The following is a 24,672-nucleotide window of genomic DNA, read 5'->3' as shown; positions in this document are numbered from 1 at the left end:
GAGTCAGCCACAGAAACAATATTGACAGCTTTTAATTAACTGATTCAAAAGGACGAGAGGAGCCCCCTTGGGAGCAGGAGCCTGGCGGCAGATGACTCTATTGCCTCCCAGAGTTACACGTCTGCCTGGCTCTGCATCCCTGCTGATGGCCACTTTTACTGCTGGCTACGCTGGAATAAGGCTGAAGTCAGGACAGAATGAGCTGGTCAACAGACCAATGAGCTTATTTAACAAGGATTGCATATACAATGCAATCTGGGTGGAATATTACCAAACAGGATCGCATTGGAATATGGGATCCTATTGCGGTATGTATGTCCCTCTGAAAGGAGCCCATCCCAGTGATGCAATCAGGTGCTGGGGGGGGTCGACACATCCTCAGTCAGCACTGACCCCGCCAACTCCACTGCAACAATGTGCTACCGCCATCCCAGGATATGATGCATCGGGCAGTATTGTATCCCCCAGAGATTCCTGCTGCTGCCCCTCCATTTTACATTTGGGGGATGCTTAATATTTGCGGTGTGTCACGGCAGCCATTTTTCCAGTGATCTGCGCATGTGCAGTCAAGTGCTCTAGACCTCAGACCCTACTACACAGCACTGCAGAGGAGGGGGCCCAACCGGAGACGGCTGCACATGGGCCTCATCCTCTCTTAAAATGCCCCTGCATACAATAGAATATTCTATCAAAGAACCAACAAACATATGCAAAACAAACAGCAAACAGGTGATACCATACAGATAAAATAAACATAATAATCATAATAATAATAATAATTGTAATATGCATAATTCGTATTATTTTTATTGCACAATATAGACTATTTAGGGAGAAGAGATAAGAACCTTTTAGTCCGTTGTTTTTGTTTCTTTTTATTCACTCCTTTTAGCTGCAAGTATCAAAACATAGACTTAAATCCTACTGCGAATAAAACAGAAGGGAGAGACAGGAGATAAGCAGAGACGTGACAACCACTTGACTTCCAGAGCGGACGGCACTGCACGGGGACAAAGCTACATTTACACTGAAAGTCAGTAAAAGCTTTAGGATGCTGTCACACGGACACTGTTCCTGTTATGGTTTAGCTTCCAGCTATTATACTGTGAACTGTACTACTGTGAAATGTATTAGTTCTGACTAGAGGGAGTATCGCAGGGCAGATGATCTCCTCTGACAATGGTTATGAAGCTGCAAGTAGCATTTAGGAGAATGAGTAAAGAAGAGGTGCGCTAATGTCTCCACTGCTCCTGTGATGTAAGAATGGAGTCTCACACCAAAGTGAAAACAATGATTTTAATAAAGACATAAATATACAAAAGACAATAAACAATACACAATAGACATTAAAAAGGTTTCAATAAAGTATTTGGGGGCTGTATGGGTCCGTATTCGGACCCTTTTCCGATGGTCTGGGGTTTGCACATGTACATATATACACATGTGCAAACATCTTTAGCGAGTATCTGAGTATACTTGCTTGCTATCCTGGGGGCAGATGTATCGAACCTTGGAGAAAGATAAAACTGAGAGAGGTAAAGTATCATCTGACATTTTACAGGCTGTGTATGAAAAATGACAAAAGCTGATTGGTTGTTACTTAATCTCTCCCCAAGGATTGACATGCCACCCCTCAAAGGAATGTCATAATGCTGAGGAGTTGAAAACCCTTCTGGATTCCATCAGCTTATTTAGTACATTGGGGGATTAGCCGAATGGTACTGTTTGCTGTGAATCTCATCACCGTGGCCTTATGGTGATGATAAGAACCACAATATGGCACAATAGAGGACACAGCCATGATGACGCAAACTGCAGTTACATGCCCAGGGGCGTAACTATAGCACCGCAGCCCCCGCCACCGCGGGGGGGGCGCTGTGCATGTGGGGGCGCCGGGGGCTGCGGTGCTATAGTTACCCCCCCCAATCCCCCGCAGACTTACGTATCTCGCTGGTCCCGGTGGCTCCGTTCTTCTGATGAGGACCACCACAAAATGGCCGCCCCCATATAGCACACTGTTCTCTGAAACTGCCTGCTGTATGGGGGCGGCCATTTTGTGGTGGTCCTCAGCAGAAGAACGGAGCCGCCGGGACCAGCACAGCGCGATAGGTAAGACTGCGGGGGAGGGGGTTAGCATAGGCGACGGGGCGGCCGGGGGGGGGTGCTTGACGGGGCGGCGGCGGCGGGGGTGGCACTGCAGCACAAGTGGAGGGTTGGGGGAGTCGGTGCTGTGGGGTCTCTGCAGATTCCAATGGATCTGGCTGTCCGTATAGCATCTGATGAAAATGCCCCTCCAAAAATGTCCACCGCCTTGGAGGAGACAAATATAAGAGGTCCTACCGGATAGATGGATAGATGTTAGAGGTCCTAATGGGTAGCGTATATCGCTACCCAGAAGATGCAGATTCATATATATATATATATATAAGAAAACCCTGGACACATGCATGAAACCCTTGGCTATGAGCATGTAACCCTTGCAATAAGCATGAAACCTCTGACATTGTGCATGTAACACCCAGCAATGAGCATGAAACCCCTGGAAACGAGTTTGAAACTCCTGGCTACAAGCATGTAACCCTGGCAATGAGCACGAAACCCCTGGCAACGAGCATGTAACTCCTATCAATGAACATGAAACCCCTGGCAATGAGCATTTAGGTAAAAAAAATAATATAATGTATATTTAATCGGGGGGGGGGGGGATAATTATTTTTTGCAGGGGGGGGGGGGGCACAACATTGCTAGTTACACCACTATCCCCTCCATAAAATGTATGGAATATAATTTGCAACAGTGATTCTGAAACCTTCCCTTAGAAGCCACAAACAGCGCATTCTGCAACATTTACAAAGAGTAGTAATTAGTGATTGTCTAATTCTACAAGTTCAACATCAGTCTACGTATTAATTAGCTCATGCCCTTGATTGCAGACAAATTAAATCGATGCAAAGTTTAGGGGTGCCAGAAGACAGGTTTAGGACCCAACACTGCACATTGCACTGGGTTGTAGTTATGATTTATGAATGGTAAGTTATTATTTGTATTTCAGTGTTTGGTGACCTCTAGCTGAGTTCATTTGTACAAAAGGCATGCTCAGGATTCCGCTGACTCTTGGCTGACAATTTCATACCTGCAGCTACAACAAACTATGTGTTTGTGTCCAAGTGTATTCATTCAGCAGTCCTGGCACACAGCAAATTTCCACGGGGAGGCGGAGTGACTTGTGGCTAATCCATGACGTTTCCATTCCAAGTGTGCTTGATTCTGTGTAACCCCTGGCTTGGTCCAAGCTGCAGCAAATGTTAAGAACAGACTAAGGGCCTTATTCTAGTTCACTCTTTCTGACAAAATCCTTTTAGATGGACAAAACCATGTGCACTGCAGGGGGGCAGATGTAAAATGTGCAGAGAGAATTAGATTTGGGTGAGTTATTTTGCTTCTGTGCAGGGAAAATACTGACTGCTTTATTTTTACACTGCAATATAGATCTCACTTTGAAGTAAAACCCCAGCAAAATCTAATTCTCTCTGCACAAGTAACATCTGCCCCACCTGCAGTGCACATGGTTTTGTCCATCAAAAAGGATTTTGGCAGAAAGAGTGAACTAGAATAAGGCCCTAAGTCCAGAAACCCAATACAGAACATTCCACAATTTAAAGTCAGGTAACAAAGGTACATCACCTAGTCCACTATAAATACACAATAAATATATATATATTTTATTTTTTTAAACCAGTGCATGCCGTACTGTGCTCTCTGTGACTGAACTCGGAACTAATAATTCCATTATTCTCAGGTATAAAAAATAGAAAACACTATTAGATCAGTTAATACTTCTAGTTTTAGATATTCCGGCAGTTTATCCAAAAGCCATCGAACAACTATATTAAAATCCATGCAAGGCCCAGTCTGTTCTGCTCCTGTCTGGGATCCTGCAGACATTTCATCACATTCCTCATCCACTTACATATTACTTGGATAAGAGCCCTCAAACTTCTGATGTTTTTTTTTTTAAAACAATTATATATATACTGTATATCTATTTTACCACAAACCTGTGAATGTAGCTCAATGGTAGTAGCAGATTGCCATTCTATAGGGGCACACATACTAGGGGGTCTGTGATACCCCCACCCCCACTCTTAGATTTCAGGCAGATTGTCTTTTTACCAACCCTCCTTCCTCCTTTGGCCTCGGAGCCCGAGTCCAGGACCTGAGCCCCTGCCAGGCATATTAATAGAGTTTCTTGATGAGTTACTTGTCAATAAACATGATCTCTTTCCTGCTGCCTCAGGGTATCTGACACCAAGGGACCTGGATGCTGAGAAGGAGGGGATGAACCTTCCCAAAATAGAATAGATGGAGAAAGTATTTAAGAAGGAATCCCCTCTCTGGAGCACCTCACCATTGCCTTGTCTCAGCCCTTCCCACGGACCGTGATCCATCCCAAAGTGAGTACAAGGTGGTGATGCTCTGGGTGGTAGAGAAACTGGATGTAAGGAAGCAATGTTCAAGCATTGCTTATCTACCAGTATAATGCTGCTTTTGGGTGCAGGCTTTCTAGGACTCAGAGGACACTTATGGAACCTTTGATGGAAACACACAGGTTGTGGTAACTGAGATGGTGAATAATGTGTGCACTATTGTGTTGTTAGTGAGCGCTGCCGTCACGGAGCAGAAGATGGTGACGTGTGATTGTGTACAGTGAATGTGTAAGGCATATTGGTGATTTGCATACAGAGTGTAATATAGAAGGACAGTGTGGCACAGGAAAAGGGGAGTTTAATTGCTGCTATTATTTAAAGGTTTTTAATGCAAGTAATGAGTTTCTTAACATCCTTTAACAAATTACAGCTTTACGGTTAACAGGACTTTATTTAGGACTCTTTAATTCATGACTCTTTGCTCTGTTCTTACAATATTCCCTGCTAGTGTCTCTCAGGACCAGAGATGTCTTTGTTCAATATACAGTTAACACATACCTGCTAGGACCATAACACATCCCACAGATACAGCACAGCATACAATGAACATATTAAAATGAATTATAGTGATATTTAAAATCACCAAATTAGATTACAATTAAAACACTTATGATCACTATCTTATAATTTACAACTTGGAATACATTATCACATATTCTGTGACATGTTCAATTGATGAAGTAACTGTGTAGTGTAGTGTAATATAACAATAATAATAATAATGATAATGTGTTTTGATACATATGTCTACCCATCGTGTGTTTATAGAGTTTGTAAGGAATGACATCATGCCCATATGCAGCAATACAAATAACTGGACTTAGGGGCCTACACACATGGAGATGTGCTGAGCGTTCTTCATGATGCTAGATTGCTCAGAATGCTCAGCAAGATTGCTCAGCAAACAGTGATGTGTGCTGAGCGATCTGTCAGTGCCAGTGTTCTCCGGTGAGAACACTGGCCCTGACCGATTAATATCCAGCAAGCTGAATATTAATCGCTGGGGGCGCATCGCTGTCGCTATGGCCCCTACACATGGAACGATGTTGGGGCATTTTCTAAGCCATCTAGTGAGACCGCTTAGAAAATGCCTCTAAATCGCTATGTGTGTAGGCCCCAATGGTTATGTGCACAGGAGTTGATACTGCATGATGATCTGTTGGTTGATGGGCATGGTAATATATTTTCCTATGACAAAACCTCTATGTTCTCAGATCAATGTTATATGTTATATTTAATGAATCTAAAAATCTTTCTAGAATAGCTGATCCAAAAACAAAAAATAAATAAAAATACTGCAGATTTCTGCATGATGTGGACACAAATAGCAACACCCAAATATTTAACATGCATATGATTGTATATGTGTAGGAATCTGCATCCCATGCAGAATACAGCTGACATGTACAGCTGGCTATGAATAGAATTGCATTGCATGATCAAATACAGACTATATAGCTACACGTTCGCTTTAATGAATGTCAACATGTTCCAGTCTGAAACAGTCAGGTTAATGGTTCCCTATAGAGCAGAAATATGAATATTCAGCAACTGTATTTAATTAATGACTGAGAGCCCTAATGTGCTCCCATAGATAATGTGGTTTTGTCTCTAACACTTCTGTTTGATGCTAAATAATAATAAGATATAGGGGCTTATGTAACAGCCTGCGCACTCTGCAGAAATTACGGAAAGTCTGTTTTTTTTTTAAAGCGGCAATCATTTAAATCTAGGCAAAAAAAAAAAACAGGTTGGTTTTGCCATTTACATGATAGCTGCTATAAAAATACGGGCAGACTCGCTGTTCTTTCTGCAGAGTGTGCAGCTTGCAGACTATTACATAAACTCCATAGCCCGAGACCATCATAAATAGATGACAGTAATAGATTTATGAAGTGATGGCAACTGCGGAGAGGAATGACAGTTCAGTGTCAGTAAGGAGCTAGAAAGTATATATGAGCCAAGAGCCTAAATATGGGCAAAAAAGAAAGGGTGCAGCGCAGCTGGCAGCCGCTGAGTTTGTCAAATTGAAGATGTTTTGGGGCAGCACAAATCTAGCTATGGTACAGGTTAGGGCGGTTGGATTTGATTACCTTTAAACAGCAACAGCTGGTACTGTGTTAAAGATCTAAAGAGTAGCCTTAGATTAAACAGAGATAGTTTGCAAGGTGCAGAAATGATCAAGAGCAAGGGCTGGGCTGACATTTGTGCAGTTAACGCTAGAACAGTGATTGACAACCCTGCATGAAGTTTGGCAGCATACAGGATCAGACAGCAGGCAGGTTATTTTAATGCTACGTCTCCCATGTGCCCTGTTGCCTAAGTTAATTGCTTAACTTTTCTAGTTGGCAGAGTATGAACCATTAATTTTAAGATTATGGAGCTGGCAGGAAGTTAATACAGGGTTTTATCTAAATTAGCAATGGTAAAAGATGCCTGATAAATGGGCTTGCATAAAAGATGATGTAGGGGGGATACTTTATGGAAGGCAGAAGCAAACGAGGGCAGAACAAGTCAAAGTATGACTGCAACTTATGTAGGGTTAATATTTATTCACCATGTAGAATTGATATGGCATTTAGGGTAATAGTATTCCATTACTCAGAGAGATATGTCTACCTTCCAGCTGCCATCAGATGCCAAGCCGCCTGTTCCCATAAGAATGTACAATGCAGTTGCAAAACAGGATAAGGGGCAGTTTGAACAATAACAAAGACACACAAGATAAATGTTCAAAACAAACCTAATAAATAAAGCTGTGGAGGGATGCAGACCAGTTAGATTGTATTTGAGAGTCTTCCAGCTGCTAAAGTGCTTTAACTGTGTCAGATACTTATGTCAAGAGCTAATGATCATCAAGTTGTACATAATATCAGTGGATTTGCTCCCTCCAAGTTCTTCAACATAAGTGCGATGTGATTAAAGACCACTAAAAGAATCAAACTAATATACAAAGTCAGTGAAGAAAAATAAATCTCAGAAGCAATAGAGAAATAGGGTGATGATAACAACTACAGAATAGATTCAGGCACGGTTGACAACCCGAAACCATTTCTAAAAAAATATTCCCAGAAACCCATTGAAATTAACTAGTGAAGAGATTAGGTGTCTTATGTGTCAGAAATGTTTCCCTTGGTCTAAAACCTCTTTTAACATTACTAGAGCATCAGTGCATTTAAACAGGGACTTTTTATCCAGAACTATAAAATAGGACCAATAAGTTCAGCATACAAGGAAAAAATCACTTCACAGACATGGTAGTGGACAAGTGGAATAGTCTCCTGTCAGAGGTGGTAGAGGTTTAGACAGGAGAACTTGCATGGGGTAGTCACACCAAGAGACTGTGCAGACAGCAGGTGAGAGGGATGGGGGGGCGCGGGGGGGGGGGGGGGGGTGATGGGATGTAAAAAGAAACCCATAGACTTCTATAGGGTAATCCCTGATAAATATGGCGTTATCCACCATGGAGAAAACACGGTGGTTGGTGACTGATACAGTCGGAAATGCGGTAAAACCACGAAAACTGAGCTTTTAGCGCATTTTTCATTTGATACATCCCACTGTGGGGTACAATGTGGGGGGGGGGGGGTGCAGGCGGTGTAACCTGCCTTATATGTACAGTATATGTGTATATACATGTGTGTGTGTTAAAGCAACATGTAACAACATGTATTCATTTAGTAGTCCATTAAGGAGCAGATATCGTCTATTCCTGCCAGATGAATACCTAGCAAATGATTACACTTTCAGAGAGTGTAAAAATAAATGGTTGCCCGAGGTGTTGCTGTCTGCACTCCATAAATATATTGCTCTTCTCCCAGGTGCCAGCTGCCTGTGCCAGAGAAAGAGTGATGCCAACACAGAATAGGGGAGGGGTAGACAGGATACAATTACCAGTAAGTGTAGAACACCCGGTATCCTGCACTGTCAGCAAATTGCTATAGAAGAAAACTCTGCTTGGCAGACACAATGAGACCCTTAGTATCTATCCCTTGTCTGAGTCACACTGTAGCAGAGAAATTAGCCTCCGCTCATCCAGGAAAGGATCAGCACTTCTCTATTAGATGGACAATCCTGACATTTCTCTGTGTGTGCGTCACACTTTATAATCGGAGAAATGTGTGTAGTAGCCGGGGAAATGTCAGTAGGCCTTCAATAAAAGGTTTTTTTCATCGTCATCTTCTCAAGAAAAAAAAAAAACCAAGGAACTGAAAATCTTAATTAAAAAAATTCTATAACAGGCTAAAATATTGTATTAAAACATGACAAGCTTTGCTATCGCTAGGCCCTAGTACTGAATGTCAGTGGCCAAGACAATTTAAAATGTAACCTTATTCTACATACATGTGGGACTTGGTAGGTGTGATTTGTTTACTTTAGTTGTCAGATGGGCCTCTGGTCTTTGAGAAGCCCCAGAAAATGGACATTCATGTTTAGTAGTTTTATATACATATACATATAACAATGGACAAATCCAGCGCTCCTCAGAAAGTCATACGGTTTACTCACCCTTGTGCCCTCCTACACAGAGGAGTGCCGTCATACACAGAGAAGGCAAAGGTGGCACTCAGGGATTTTCTTCAATCAAGTGAATGCTTTTATTGCATGCTGGTTACACCCAACAATGTGTTTCGAGCATAAGCTCGTCCTCAGGGAGCATCCAACGCGTTGTTGGATGTAACCAGCATGCAATAAAAGCATTCACTTGATTGAAGAAAATCCCTGAGTGCCGCCTTTGACTTCTCTCTCTCTCCCTCTCTCTCTCTCTCTCGCTTTACATATATTCCAGCTACTAGCAGTCAAAATGACACAACAACATAACAGAAATGTCAGTGCGCAACACGCTTGAATCACCCCCGTAGAGGTGAGGCACAGCATTAGCCTTTTATTATATAGGACATAAGGTAAAAAGCAATAATTGTAGCTTAACAAAACTGTATGGGCAGGATGTTCTAAGCTCAAAAATCCAGTTGGCTCTCTCCCAACACCCCGCAGCAGCCTGCATCATTCTGCTCACGCGCAGGGGGACTGCCTTGTCATAAACCCAGCAGTCCTTCTAACGCAGCGAGCAGCTCTTATAGGGAGAGCTGTCCTTTGCCATTGTAATTGGATTCCTAGATACATACTGATGTTTTTGAATGCAGGTATATGTACAGCAAGTGGCAGAACGTATCGCACTGTGGATGCGATGCATAGTACATCATGCCCTAAATGTATAAAGACCCTGCCCACATTTTGAGGCAAAAATCATGGCTCGTGAGGGCCGCCATCAGAATTGAGTGTGAGGGAGTCAGCCAGTAATGGTTGCTATGCAGTATATGATGATACAGGACCTAACCAGCACTGCCTTTGCTGCAAAATTAAGAGCTCCAGTAAAAAGGACTAATCAATGAAACAGAATCCTCCACTGTGCTTTAATGTAGCAGTGAGAAAATGATTTATGCTAAAAGCATAAAGATCGTATCAGTGAATATATAAGAGGTTTAATTAATATTTAACCCTCTGTAATTGTCCCCCCCTCCCCCGCAATCTGGATAGCTGACATTGGTGGCCTTTACCATAAGCATAACTAGCTGCATCACTGACCTAAGCCATTGTATTCCAAACACTAGGGATAAAGTGACATTGGTAAATGTTCAGGTGACTGGCAATTTGCCCTGTGGCTTTCAGCCAGTGGTTTCACCCTCAGCTAGCCACCCCCCCTCACACTCTGTCACAGGAGATTGCGTGCCTGCAAGCAGCCGCAGTAGGTTTGCTGCCCCTTGGAAGAGATGAGTCCATCAGTATATACCCTGCTCTCACTCTGTCCCATTCTCTTCCAGACCCAGAGCCGCAATGCCTTCTATGACCGATGTCCTTGCTGCTGCTGATATCTCAAAGGCTGTGGGGGCCTTTGCAGGTAAGAGAAGTTATGCAGTGTGTGTGCTTGTGTGGGATGAAAGCTATTTCATCACTTAAAACAATTTAATGAAAAGTATGAGACTTTATAATAGCACGCTTTACAATGTACATACTACAGTGCTGCAGGAAAGCTAAGTAACTCTTTAGTGTCCTACCGGTACTGCATATGCTGCAGTCAGAACTTTATGCTCCTGCAGCAACATCAAAACATGAAAACTTTATGCAGGACAAACACTCGCCGGAGACGACAATCCTGTACCATGCTCTACAATTTAAGGCTTTTTTTTTTTTTTTAGCTTTATTGAAACAGGATTTCCCATTTAAAAAATTGAGTAGCACTTTAAATGGTGGTTGTCCTTGGGCAACCTCTGCCAAGTTTTATTGCCCAAATTGCGGCATTCACTTCCCATGGTCCCCTCCCATCTATTTCCCCTATTACTTATCTCCACTCTTTTGCTTTTTTTCTTGCTGACTTATGCATCTTATCTACTCTCCTCCCATCTCTCTCTCTCTTCTTCTTTTGTGGAAATCTCTCCATCTGTCCTTCACAACTGGTTATGTGGGTATAAATCTGCAAAAAGTGAGTCATTAGGCTGCGTTCACTCTAAAGGAACATCTGATTAACATCTTTATATCACAGAGAATTGCAGCCTAAGGGACACCACGCTTTATTGTTCCCAGAAAGCAATTAAAGATGAAATGATGCAAGAGACACATCCAGCTCAGATTATGATACGCTGTAAATTGTGTCATATAAAATAATAAGCCTTCTCATGTAATCTAGAGCATGACATTTAACGAAATATCCGGCTTTGGAAAGTTTGGCTAAAAATAATTTTGCAGGGAAAAAAATAGAAGAAAAAAAAAAGAAATTGCCATGGGATTCCTATGCAGCAAAATGATGCAGGTGTAGGATATAGGGACACTGCTTAACCCTTTGCGTGCCAAGTCAACTTGTCGAAATAGATGTGAGAATTGCAAAAGCAAGCGTTTGCATTCATCATTTTGACCTGTAATGTTTACCGTATATAGGAAATATGATTTTTTTTTGCACATTTTTTATTTGAATTTATATAACAAATGTGAGCGACGCTGGCAATTTTAGCGGATATTTTCTCTCTCAGAGAGATGTTGGCACTTCAAGGGTTAAACACTTATATACTATACACTAACTCAATTTCTGTGTGCATTTTATCTCAAGTCATTGTTATGAATATTTCATATGCTTATTTTTACTTCATTAGCTTCATCAGAGCAATAGACCACAATTACAATAAGCAGTGTCCTATATAAAGATGACACAAAGCACTATACTGTACTTGCATCATTTGAATTGTTACCAAATTTTATTTAGAGCAACTTTATGCATATTTAAGGAACATTTACGCGATTAATTATTTTCAGATCTTTTTTTAGTGACATCATATCTCTAAGCTTACTCTTTCTGTATCACACATGACTCAGCATTATGAGAGATGTAATCTAGTAACAGTGACGCGGACTTCTCTCCATATAATACATAAAGCTGTAATATAACGTTGTGCCAGCATGACAGGGCGATTAATATATGAATCCCGTCCTCATATTTTCCAAATCAAAACTTTATTTTTGAGGGTTATTTCTAGCCAAAGAAACCTACATTTTGTTCTTATCATGAACCAGTATTTTACAGATAGAAGTTTTTAATTACATTTTTTTATCAAACCTTCAGATTAATTATGCCAATACATTAGGAAGTTTCCAGCTTCGGACAAATATATCTAACTTGTTGCATATTCCATTCACCCATCCTAGTCACGCAGAATCAGCACCCTGCAAATATGTATAGTGTAGGGTGGACAGCACTCAGGGACTAGAAAATCCTTAAAAAGCTTATTTAACTAAATGCATAATACATCACCATGCTGACGTTTTCCAGCAAGGTAATGTATTATGCATTTAATCAAATAAGCTATTTAAGGGTTTTTCTAGTCCCTGAGTGCTGTCCACCCTACTAACTCTATCTATCTATCTATCTATCTATCTATCTATCTATCTATCTATCTATCTATGTCTGTGTGTGTGTGTGTGTGTGTATCTGTGTGTGTGTGTGTGTGTGTGTGTGTGTGTGTGTGTGTGTGTGTGTAATTTGATGGTTTTCCAATCAATAAATGGGGGAAGCAGTAGTATATCAAATTGCATCATGCTGAACCACTTCAATACTGCAATCACTATACATATATACAGTATACAGTCTATAGTCAAAGGACAATGGCTTAAGCATCTTTAACTGGTATATGATTGGATATTCACAAATAAAGGTCAATACTGTGTATATGGCCTCTCGCCTTTCTCAGGATGTCCTGCAGATTGCTAACTCATTGCCATGCACCAAGATATATTGCACACGGGATCGTAGCATGAGTATAAACTCTGTTGCCTGCTACTGAATTACATTGTGACTTCTAATATTCATATAATGTACAGTAAAGCGCGCAGTCTTATATGCTGTACCAGTGCTTCTTAAATCCAGCCCATGGGACATATTAACAGTTTTCCTAATCTCCTTGCTGAATCACAGGTTATTCATTGATGACTGGCCCATTTGAAAACTTCCACAGGTGGTTTTAATTTATTCCACTTGTGATTCTACAAGGAGACCCAGAAAACATGCACTGGTAGTGTGTCCCAAGGACTGAATTTTAGAAGCATTGTTCTACACACACACACACACATAAACACACACATATAAATACATGTTCGCGGTCGGAAAGTCAACAGTAGCCATGTTGACATTCTTAATGATGAGACCGTAATGTTAACATCAAAATGTTGACATGGCACCAGGTCGACGTCATCACACTGACAGGTTCTTTATGCCAATATCTGGCATCATGTTGCCACATGAAATGTTGACATTCTGAGGATGGTGTTGGTTAAGGATAGGTACTACCAGTAAGGTTAGGATTAGGCTGCAGGGAGGGAGAGAGAGTTATGGTTAGGCTGTAAAGGGTGAAGGGGTGTTAGGCACTAGGGGGAAGCTAAAGCCCCATACACACGGGGGAGATATATTGCTCAGCAATATATTGCTAGCAATACATTGCTGAGCAATATATTTCCCAGTGTCTCCTTTTCATCAGGGAACCTCTGCTGGGGGTGCCGCAGAGGTAATAAGCTGGTCGCAGGAGCAAGCTCCTGCGACCAGCGATTACAATGGGGCTGAAAACGGGAGCGCGCACCCGGCGATTTATCGCCGGGGCACACTTCCATCAGTGGCAATATGGTCACCTGCGACCATATTCCCAGCGATTATAGCCCCTATCGCCCCCGTGTGTACACAGCTTTAGGTTTTGTTTGCAGAATGAGCTGCAGTTGAGGATTCGGTTTTGGCTGCAGGGGATTATTAGGCTGCAGGGTAAGGTTAGGGTTAGGCTGCGGGGAAAAGAGGGGGGTTAGTATGAGTCATTAGGGAATGTGTTTGAGTTAAAAACTGGGACAGTTAATTGTCTGAACTCAGCTCCCCTGCCCACCTCAGGTCCCCTGCCCACCTCAGCTCCCCTGCCCACCTCAGCTCCCCTGCCCACCTCAGGTCCACTGCAGCTGCCAGAACAAGTTATGACACCAAGGAATGTTATCATGTCGACATATTATTAATGTAGACATGATTAATGTCATCATGGTCATTGTCAACCATTCATATCCAACCCCACACACAGCGCACACATTTTATAACGGTACAAACTAATGGCGTGTCAATTTGATATTCAATGAAACGGTCATATTTTTACGGTAGCAAACTTTATGCTAAACTCACTTTATTTCCCCCCCCCCCCCCCTCGTATGGGAGACATTTGTGAAAGTGAAGTTAGAGAATTCCCAAGACAGTTGTTTCCTTACTTAGTAAATTCATAATCTGTATCCCTCTAATTATCTTGAATCCCTCATCTACTATTTTGTCTTATGTCTCATTACAGCTGTCGATTCTTTTAACCACAAGAAATTCTTTGAATTGCTCGGCCTAAAGGGCAAGAGCAAAGAAGTCATGAAACAGGTTTTCCAAATTCTGGATCAAGACGCAAGTGGATTTATTGAGGAGGATGAGCTCTGGTAGGTTAATGGACATATGCTATAAAACTTCCACGCACATATAGAACATCCAAAATGTACTTTGCAATTTGCTGCATCTAGACGACGATACTTAAATTTTTCCACTTTAAGAAACCATGAGTTACATAAAGACATGCTATAAAAAGTCCTGTAGGCAAATGGAATACACTTAATGTAAGGCCAGCAATGTAATAACCTACAATTTGCAATTCTAATGCAATGGCTAATCTTCATATGCCCACCTAAGATTATGATAAAACTTCTGGATTTTCAGCAGTACACATAGGTCCTCACAAATTCTGCCACAGCTGTGAATGTGTACTCAGAATCAATGTGGAAATATACAATAAACAATATACAAATCACAGCCACTTGGATTTGTTTTGAGATGCCCACTGGTGGCTGTGAGTCCCAGTGGCTGTGTTCAGAGACGCAATAGTTTATCATCAAACTTGTGAGTAGCCCTATAATCTCTTGGCAGCATTGCAGGAAATTACATGCAGGAGCCGACGTTACTGCAGACGGGATTGTAGGTGCAGGCTGAAACACGCCTTGAAAGTGGTTTTGACAAGTCTAAATTTTTAGTGTCCCTCCCAGTTACCGCTCTGACTATCAATCATTTTGCAATAAAGTACAACTGCTGTGATGTCTCGAAATTTGTTGTGACGGATCGCATGCGTCCCTGCTCCCCGCCCGTCTCGCTGCCAGGAGGGAGGTCCCAAGATGGGTGGTCAGATGGCCAGCCAGTCTGACCACCTGCTCGGGTCCAATGCGCACGGGACCACGCATCGGACCCGACGGCATATCAGGAACAGTCGATTTGGTCCGATTTAAAGGCCCGATTGATCACAATCGGCTGAAATCGGAGTATGGGGGCTTTTAGTCTGTGAGAGTCATCACAAAACCATTGTGGTACATGGGTGGCTTAGATGCATACTCCAATAAACTCTCAACTGCAAAACATCAGGTTTGCGCACAACTCTGAATCAGACCCTTAGTTCTGTCTTCAGGTTTTGTCTATCTATAGATTATCCTCGAGTGATGTGATTGGGGCAGGACAATTTATGCCAAATTCCGCTGTAGAAATACGCAAACTTATGGAAATATCCAAACCTGTACTGCTAAATATTTGCTCTACTTACGCGTACATTTTATAATATATACACACAATTATCCTCCTAATGCACATAATTAAATGACCATTGTCATCCTAAACCTATAGATCTTAGAATGGATAAACAATATGGGACTCAAAGTTTGTATTAATTGTATCAGTGGAACTACACATCTACATGACAGCCCGAGTTGGCAAAATTTGTGTTTTTTACCAAAATTTTCTTCTAGTGCACTGACTTTTGTAAGTTACCCAGTGAACAACATTTGTATACCGCAAGTTGTTAAATTGCTGGACATATTGGCCAAAACATACATCATATTTATAGAAAGTCTTTATACAAGTTATGGTTTTATAAATTAGACTATGGGCGAAATTTAATGCCACCCTTGTTCAGCTGCAGTGCGGGGTTTGCCGGCCCAACTCTGACTTTGTTTAAAGGGTTAATCACTTACAATGCAAAACCATGCCTTGTAAATAATTGCCCCTTTAAAAAAATGTCCGAGTTTGTCCGGCATCCCGCACTACCACCGAACTCAGACGGCATTACATTCCACCCCCTATATTTTTATAGACTATACTAAATATATCTCCAATTCCGCAGTCTTATACTGAAAGGATTCACCCCTGATGGAAGATCTCTTTCTGCAAAGGAAACCAAGATCCTCCTAGCCGCTGGTGACAAAGATGGAGATGGCAAAATTGGCATTGATGGTACGTATTGTGATGGGCTTATAAACTAGTTTAATGTTCTATGGTGCACTACTTGTTCCATTTCACTGCATTTTCATGTAAATGTTTTGCAAGAATCTAATAGATGATCCAAAATGTAAAAAAGCTATGATAACTGTTAAGGCGCAAATCAATTCCAAAGGGAACCGCTGAACTACAGAAAATCAATAACACCAAAGTATAGTGTTTAAGGAAGTGTGCGCTCAATAGTGACCCCCACAGAAGATGTTCAAAGGGATGTTCATTCAAAAAGGTTAACAACTATTCTCTCATATGGGAACCTACTGCATAATAATGAAAATAATACAGGCATAATAGTGTGAAACTTTATGTCTTCCACCCCTGGTGACATCAGATGGAATCAGTGAGTTTAAGACAATACTTTGCAGAATTATCTACACACAAAAAAATATCCATGTGTGATAAGAAGGAAACCCTTAGGGCAGTGGTTGCCAAACTTTTTAGAATCACGGCACTCTAGAATATCAGAATTCTTTTCACAGCACCCCTAGGTCTAATTCTTTTTAATTCCGAAATGTACAGAAAAAATATAATAAATTAAATAATTATTTTTTAGATGTCATACTTAGGTTTAATTATGTGATAAGGGACAAGATTTGTTTCTGTTTATCTACATTTTGTATGATTGATAGCCACCAGCACTGTATTTGCCTATAAATTATTTGAATTGCTCCTGGGGCACCCTTGCAAGTGTCCCGAGAACAGCGGTGCAGCTAGGTGCCATGATGCCCGGAGCAAGGACATATTTCGCGCCCCCCCCCCCCCCCCCGGTAATGAATTGTGGGCGTGGCTAACGTGTTGGCATGTTACATTTGAATATAAAAACTGTAAAAAATAAGACACTTTATAAGACACTGTAACGGAATCTGCTGCGCTATATAAGACGCTGTAACAGAATCTGCTGCGCTTTTTATAAGACGCTGTAATGGAATCTGCTGCGCTATATAAGACGCTGTAACCGAATCTGCTGCACTATATAATACGCTGTAACGGAATCTGCTGCGCTATATAAGACACTGTAATGGAATCTGCTTCGCTATATGAGACGCTGTAACGGAATCTGCTGCGCTATATAAGACACTGTAACGGAATCTGCTGCGCTATATATAAGACGCTGTAACTGATTCTGCTGCGCTATATAAGACACTGACGGAATCAGCTGCAATATATAAGACACTGTAACGGAATCTGCTGCGCTATATAAGACGCTGTAACGGATTCTGCTGCGCTATATAAGACACTGTAACGGATTCTGCTGCGCTATATAAGACACTGACGGAATCTGCTGCGCTATATAAGATGCTGACAGCTGTAAATAAATAAATATATATACAGATAAAGATAAATACTGTACAGCACAGCAGGGCGGCAGCAGAAGCCAGAGAGATTCACTCCCCCCCCCCTCTCCCCTCCCCCAGGCCCCACGAATCCCCCAAACCCCAAGTTTATTACTGTTTATTAACATCATTAGTTAGCTTTAGAAGAAAAAAAAAGAAATCCACCTTGAATAATGAGGTAACAGGGCGGCAGCAGAAAACCTTCTTCTCCTCCAGGCTACAGCCAGCGCTTAGGAAGCTTGTATGCCTCCCCCCCCCCCCCCCCCCCCGCCTGAGTAGCACTGGCACTGGCTGCAGAGTCCCCTGCCGTATCTCGCGGCTCCTTGCCCGACTCCCCACTTGCTAAGGCCGCTGTCACTCAGTTAGTACAATCAAGTGGCAGGGAGGGGGTGGGGGGGACGCCGCTGCATACAAGAGTACTACCGGGAGGGGGGGCGCTGCATACAAGGGTACTACCGGGAGGGGGGGCGCTGCGTACAAGGGTACTACCAACCGGGCACCACCTCTAAAAGTGATCAGAACATCGGGCGCAATGGAGCCAGTGCCCCCTTTAAGGCTGGCGCCTGGCGGCAGATGACTCCATTGTCTCCGGGAGTTCCGCCACTGTTATGTGCCCATCTCTGCCATTATCTTCCTGTCATCATGCACATGGTCATGGTGCCCACTGCTGTCTTGGCTGCTGTCCTCATTTGCATTGGCAGTTACACCAAGCATGTACTGGAAGCAAAAGATACCTCTGAGACATACTACCCATCTCTGTCCACAAACCTCAACCATGCCTTACAGCAGAGGTGGCCGGACTTTTGGAACCCGGGATCTACTTTTTGTACACTTACTCACCAGGGATCCACTTACTCACTGGGGATCTACCGGAATCTCCCCCTGCCAGTTCAATATGCCCCTTAAACACCATGCCAGAATGAGCCAAAATTCACATTACAGTCTGCCACACGGAATGGGCCAAATTCACATTTTGCCACACGGAATGCGCCAAAAATTTACAATAAGTCACACGGAATGCGCCAAAAATCACAATAAGTCACACGGAATGCGCCAAAAATCACAATAAGTCACACAGAGTGTGCCAAAATTCACAATAAGTCACACAGAGTGTCGCCAAAATTCACAATAAGTCACACGGAATGCGCCAAAAATCACAATAAGTCACACGGAATGCGTCAAAAATCACAATAAGTCACACAGAATACACCAAAATGCACAATAAGTCACACAGAATGCGCCAAATATCATAATAAGTCACACTAAAAAGTGCCAAAATTCACAAAAAGTCACACGGAATGTGCCAAAAGTCACAATAAGTCACACAGAATGCGGCGAAATTCACACAGATTGAGCCGAAATATGGTTATGCAGTGGGAGGAGGGTCTCTTCACAAGTGTAATGTTGTCTCAGTAGCTGCCTGTGATGGAGTTTTGTGCCCCATTAAAAATGTTTATGTACTTTTAAAGAAGGCACAAAACTTCAATCACAGGCAGCAACTGGGACGACATTACACTTGTGAATATGCCCACTTCCCCCTCCCTCCGTGTAAGAGCATAGAAGACTGGAGAAAACCCTCCCACCCCACATGTAGTGCATTTTACCACAATTTTACTGTACTTGCCAGGATCCCGGCTGCCGGCTGAGCCTCCGTGCTGCCGCTGTGTCTCCTCACTGCTTATGAGAATCCCCCACTGACACAGGGCTCCCGAGTCCCACGCTGCTGTGATCTCTCCGTTGTTGCTGCTTTGCTTCCTGCTTCTCACTTGCGGTGCGCGGGCGACGTCATGACGCCACCCGCGCACTGGATTACTGGGAACGCTGAAGTCTCTGAGAACCTCTCAGAGGCTTCAGCTTAGTTACAATGGACATGTACACTGAAACGGATGTCATTGGGTTCCGTGCATCTGCACAGTAATCACCCAGAAACATCCAGGTGACTGGAGTGCTGCTGCGCTGCGCTGCACAGGAGTGAGTCAGCCGCCCGGACGGTGCGCTTGGGCGAGCAGAGCAGGAGACAGGCGCCGGGCAGGGCAGCCACCGCGCACGCTGCCCGCCATTACCGTTATACTATTAAGTATGATCCTCCTTATGCAGGGATCATTTGCGGAGGGGGGGCGGGCCGGCGGCGCCATTCGACCAATCGGCGCCCGGAGCATGAGCTCCGGTGGCTCCGCCCTCCCTACGCCTCTGCCCGAGAATGCCACGGCACACGGCTTGGGAACCACTGCCTTAGGTTATATCAGCATGTAGCAAGCACAGGGCTGAAACTAGGATTTCGGGAGCCCGGTGCAAAGCAGTTTTTTTTTTAACACCGCCATCCTTGACAACCCCCCCCCCCCCCCCAGTCTGAGATCTATGTATATGATGATGCTTGTTTGTTGTATCACAAGATGGGCGTGATGTGTGATTTCCCACCTAAGGGTAAAAGTTACTAAGATGGGTGTCCTATTAAAGATGAGATGTTGCCCATAGCAACCAATCAGATTCTACTCATATTTATTTAGTACCTTCTGGAAGATAATAGATAGAATCTGATTGATTTATATGGGTAACATCCCATCTTCAAAAGAACTCCCATCTTAGTAAATGTACCCATAAATGAATTGATAAACATTTTACCAAACAAGCCTGTGACAAATGTGATGACATTGCACCTTTTGTCAAGTAACTTTATTATTAATTTGTCTTCACCTATCGGAGTCTGTTTAAAAAGATATATATACAGTATATATATCTTACAATGACGCGATTTGTAGGCCATGCCACCTTGCCGTTGATGTTCCTCCTTGCTTGGATTCAAAGTTATGAGGTGTGGATCCTGCCCGCTTCCCCAAGTGACGTTGGCGGCCCATGTGACTGATGATGCAATTTGCAGAGAATTACACCATAACCACACGCACAATGGTTCAGACAGTAGGGAGGAGGATTGGAAAACACAATTCATGTCACCACAGCCCACACTTCCAATTTGTGCATCCTCTCCAGGGAGAAAAAGTTCTAAACTATAGTTGCAATTAAAAGTATAATAACTGCAGCCTATAGTAGTACTATGTTTATGTGCAAATGACGAACAGTAAGGAAGTACAAGCAGAGCAGAATTAAGGCTCTCTAGGGCAGTGATTCCCAAAATGTGTGTCATGGCATCCTGGAGTGCCACGATTTGGTGGTCCAGCACCAATTCAAACTATTTATGGTCAATGTAATAGACAAAACCAGTGCTAATGGCTGCCAATCATAACTTTTGTGTAAAAAAAAGAAGCATATTTTGTCCCTTACCACATAACCAAACCAAAGGATAACATATAAACACAATCTACTTAATTTCATATATTTTTTGCTACATTTTATTTTCAGCTTAGGGGAGCCGTTAAAAAATCCTGATATACTAGGGTGCCGTTACTTTAAAAAGTTTGGGTTCCTGAGCTTTAAGACAAAGTTGCTCCTATAGCCTCCAGAACCTATGTCTGCATGTCTGTGCCCCTTTATATCTCTATTACTGTTCCCCTATATGCCTGTATGTATATACCTCTCTATGGGCCTAATGCAGTACCGTTCGCTAAGCAGTGTCCGCTTGCTGCCTAGTGCGCGTCTTTACGCCACCCGCTCGCCTTCCGCATATTTGGCTGAAGGTTAGAGAAATCATTTAATGGTCGCGGACCATCGAATGATTTCTCTCCCCTTCAGGAAATAAAAGCCCCATTTCCACCCCGGTCCATCCCACCCATGCAATGAACGGCCAAGGTTAGTGTGCTGTTGCGGCCGGGAGGGCCGGAGGGCGAAGGGAGGTATTGGACCAGGGCCCCTACCGGGCCCCTCCAGCAAGCCTGGGCCTGGGTAATTAGTACCCGCTCCCCCCCTCTCGGCTGCCCTGATTATGCCCCCCCACCCCATATCTTTGTCAGTCTGCCCATTACCAGCCACCTGTATGTATCCTATTCTCAGAGATATTGTGCTTTGTAATTGAGATAATTTAGGGAGCAGAACAGAATGACGAATCCAAATCAAGATTTCAATGCAAATACTATAAAACATCTCTAACACAGAGTTAGACAAGGCTAAAATGTGCAGAAATCTACATAACAGTTCAACTGCTCTGAAGTGAATTGGTTTAAACCAGAAAGCACTTATTCTGTTGCACATAACAAGAGAACATTAATCAGTAGATGATATTTTAGTGATTTAGTTCTTTTACATTCTAATTTCTATCATCCTTTCAAAACGTATCTGCAGTAATGTGCATCATACGCCTTCATCGATCAGCAGTCATTACAAGTACAATTAATCCAGCTGTAGAATTACATTAGAAGATATGCCAAGATTAGTCCTTATGCAGCATTATATAGTATTTAGCATGATAATCAATAGTGTCTTAAACCTATTCCTCTAGATCTGGGGGACAGTAGCATTGCGAACAGTATAACAATACATAAGCACCAGATTACTAGACGCAAAGGCTCATTGTTGTAGGAAATGCAGCCCTCCAATGTAGGGATATTACTTTAGTGACTTATATATTTATAGATACACTTAGGCACAATAACAAAATGTGGAGTGGAATCCAGTATGTACTGGAATGTGTTCCATGTCACAGTAGAGAATGGTATTCAACAGGTTGGTCATTGCGGACTTATAGCTTTTCAGGGTGAGACCTAAACTTGACACATCAGCAAACATAATATAATGAAATTAAATAAAATAATGTGAAAGTGAATTGACTCTATCACACAGAGCTATAGGTAGACTTTTGGTGCTCTGGGGCAGATGTATTAAGCCTTAACAAGAGATAAATGCAAGGGTGATAAAGAGAGATAAACGTCCAGCCAATCACCTGCTAACTGCCATGTTACAGGCTGTGATTGAAAAAAAGTCAATAAGGAGCTGATTGGCTGGACGTTTATCTCTTGTTAAGGCTTAATACATCTGCCCCTCTGTGCCATAAAGAGAATTGCGATTCCCCCTTCTATCTTTCCAACCGGAATAGGGTTGGAAAAGAGTGTAACAAAGCTGATCCCAAAAAAAGCCCGTCCTATGCTGCCCCTTACAACAATATGCAAAAAATAATCAGCATTGCAATTGAGCAGATCTATGTATGTGCAGCCACATATCCAATCCCTTGCAGCCACATACTACATAGATCTGCTCAGCTTCAATGCTGATCATTTTTTCATGAATGAGGTGAGCTTAATAACATTAACATGTAATAAAATATATTTGCTTAACGATATTTCTAAGCAGCATTGTAAAATGATGCCAGGAGTTCCATCAGCAGAGGACTTTAATTAGTCTAGCCCAAAACGCTCCTCTTGTCCCGGTATTGCTGATTAGAAAAACCCTATCCAAAAGGTACTATAGTCCCCACTAGGCGTTTCATGGTGATACTCCTGGAGATACGAGGTTGTTCTGACAGTCTTTAAAATAATGTGAACTCTGCTGTCATTGGTGCTCACGGAGAGCTATTCCTAGCAGTAGCATAATTAATCATATACCAGTCAAACATCCTAAATTGCTAAAATTAGATTTCTTTTTGTGGGCAAGAACTGTTGGAACAGAGAGAAAGTGATCCCAGTCATGTCATCCCAGAGGTTTTGTTCTATGCGAAAGGCCCTATTTCTCCACCTACAAAGAGAATTTTAATGTAAAGGCAGCTCTGAGGCCCCCTAATACCCCTTTTACACTAAAAATCCAGGACTGACAAGGGAAATTGGATGTGTCTTACAAGTCGTGGGACAGAGGCTTAAAACCCTGTTCACACTGCAGGTTGGACCTGGGTCTTTCATATGCCGGTGACTGGAGAGGACTCATCTGCAAGCACTCCAGAGCAGACTCTCCATAGGCTTTGAATGGGACCCAGGTCAGATGACCCGGGTCAACCATTTACTATATACTGCAGCCTTATCCTTATTTTCCAAGGACCCCCTTCCACCTTTTCCACTGGGCCATGACCCTGGTAAACTCAGCTACTGGAAAAGTGGTATGAGTGTCTTGACTTGACTTTGATTGTATAAGTATCATGCCTGGAGAAATTAGCTGAGCTTCAAATTCAGAAGAAGGTAGGAAAACGGGCATGTTTAAAGGCCATATTCAATTAGCAGCACTGATTAAGTTAACGTTAGAAAAGTCTGATTTTTTATATCCGAAGCTATTCAATTACAAGCTCTGTTCTCATGCTGTAAATCAAAGGCTAACGCGTGGTAACAAGTAAATTCACGAATAAGTGCCCATTCGTTTGCAGCACCAATGACAAGGGCAGAAAGCCTCACTGTAGTGCAGACTGAAAGCCTGTTGCAGGCTACCACAGGTTGCAATTATAGCCCTATAAGCCCGCTGTAATTAACGCATTTAATTGAATCTGGCCCTAAATGTACTGACAAGCTTCTTTTGTTTAACCCTTTGAGTGCCAAGGTGATTTGTAAAAATAGGTGTGAAAATTGCCAAGCAAACATTTCATTCATCATAATGACCTGTAATGTTTACCTTATACAGGAAATATAACCATTTTGAACACAACATTTTTTATTTGAATTTATTTAACAAATGTGAGCGACGCTGGCATTTTTAGCGGATATTTTGCTCATCTCTCACAGAGATGTTGGCATTTTAAAGGGTTAAACAAATAAATATCAGCAAGCAGACAAAATTACCGAAAAAAGTATTACAAAAAGATATTGGGCAATGTATGAAGCATGAGAAAATATATGCATAATTGCAAAAGTAAATAATAAAATAGTTTTACATTTCGAACGTTGTATGTAAAGAGTTTGCTTTCCCTTAACCAGATTACTCTCATCTTTATTCACAGAGTTCGTAACCCTGGTGGCTGAATCCTAAGTCACTGAAGCTCTGTTGTTATTTGTGCACAGCGTTCACCCTCCTTAAACGCCAAATTATTTATTGCTCCCGTTTTATACTCCATCTCTGGTCTCTGCCTCCTGGATCTCCGTGCTGGAACAAATCATAACAAAATGCAATAAAGGGCAAAAACACCTCAGAA

The 24,672-nt window shown here is 42.4% G+C and overlaps 1 protein-coding gene across 1 annotated transcript; it reads left to right on the top strand.

Annotated features, from left to right (window-relative positions):
- Nucleotides 1-2,943: 2,943 nt before the first annotated feature.
- On the top strand, nucleotides 2,944-24,672 carry PVALB (parvalbumin). The gene is made up of 6 exons (XM_083158025.1): nucleotides 2,944-3,029; nucleotides 4,298-4,454; nucleotides 10,310-10,386; nucleotides 14,342-14,474; nucleotides 16,193-16,302; nucleotides 24,481-24,672. The coding sequence occupies exons 3-6, from the start codon at nucleotides 10,323-10,325 to the stop codon at nucleotides 24,507-24,509; spliced, it is 336 nt and encodes a 111-aa protein (XP_083014151.1). The 5' UTR covers nucleotides 2,944-3,029; nucleotides 4,298-4,454; nucleotides 10,310-10,322; the 3' UTR covers nucleotides 24,510-24,672.

The sequence above is a fragment of the Crinia signifera genome, chromosome 8 (genome assembly GCF_055691185.1).
Source record: "Crinia signifera chromosome 8, ASM5569118v1, whole genome shotgun sequence".
NCBI lineage: Eukaryota > Metazoa > Chordata > Amphibia > Anura > Myobatrachidae > Crinia > Crinia signifera.
Note: the sequence above shows the minus strand (reverse complement) of the source record. Positions and strands in the feature narration are given on the sequence as shown.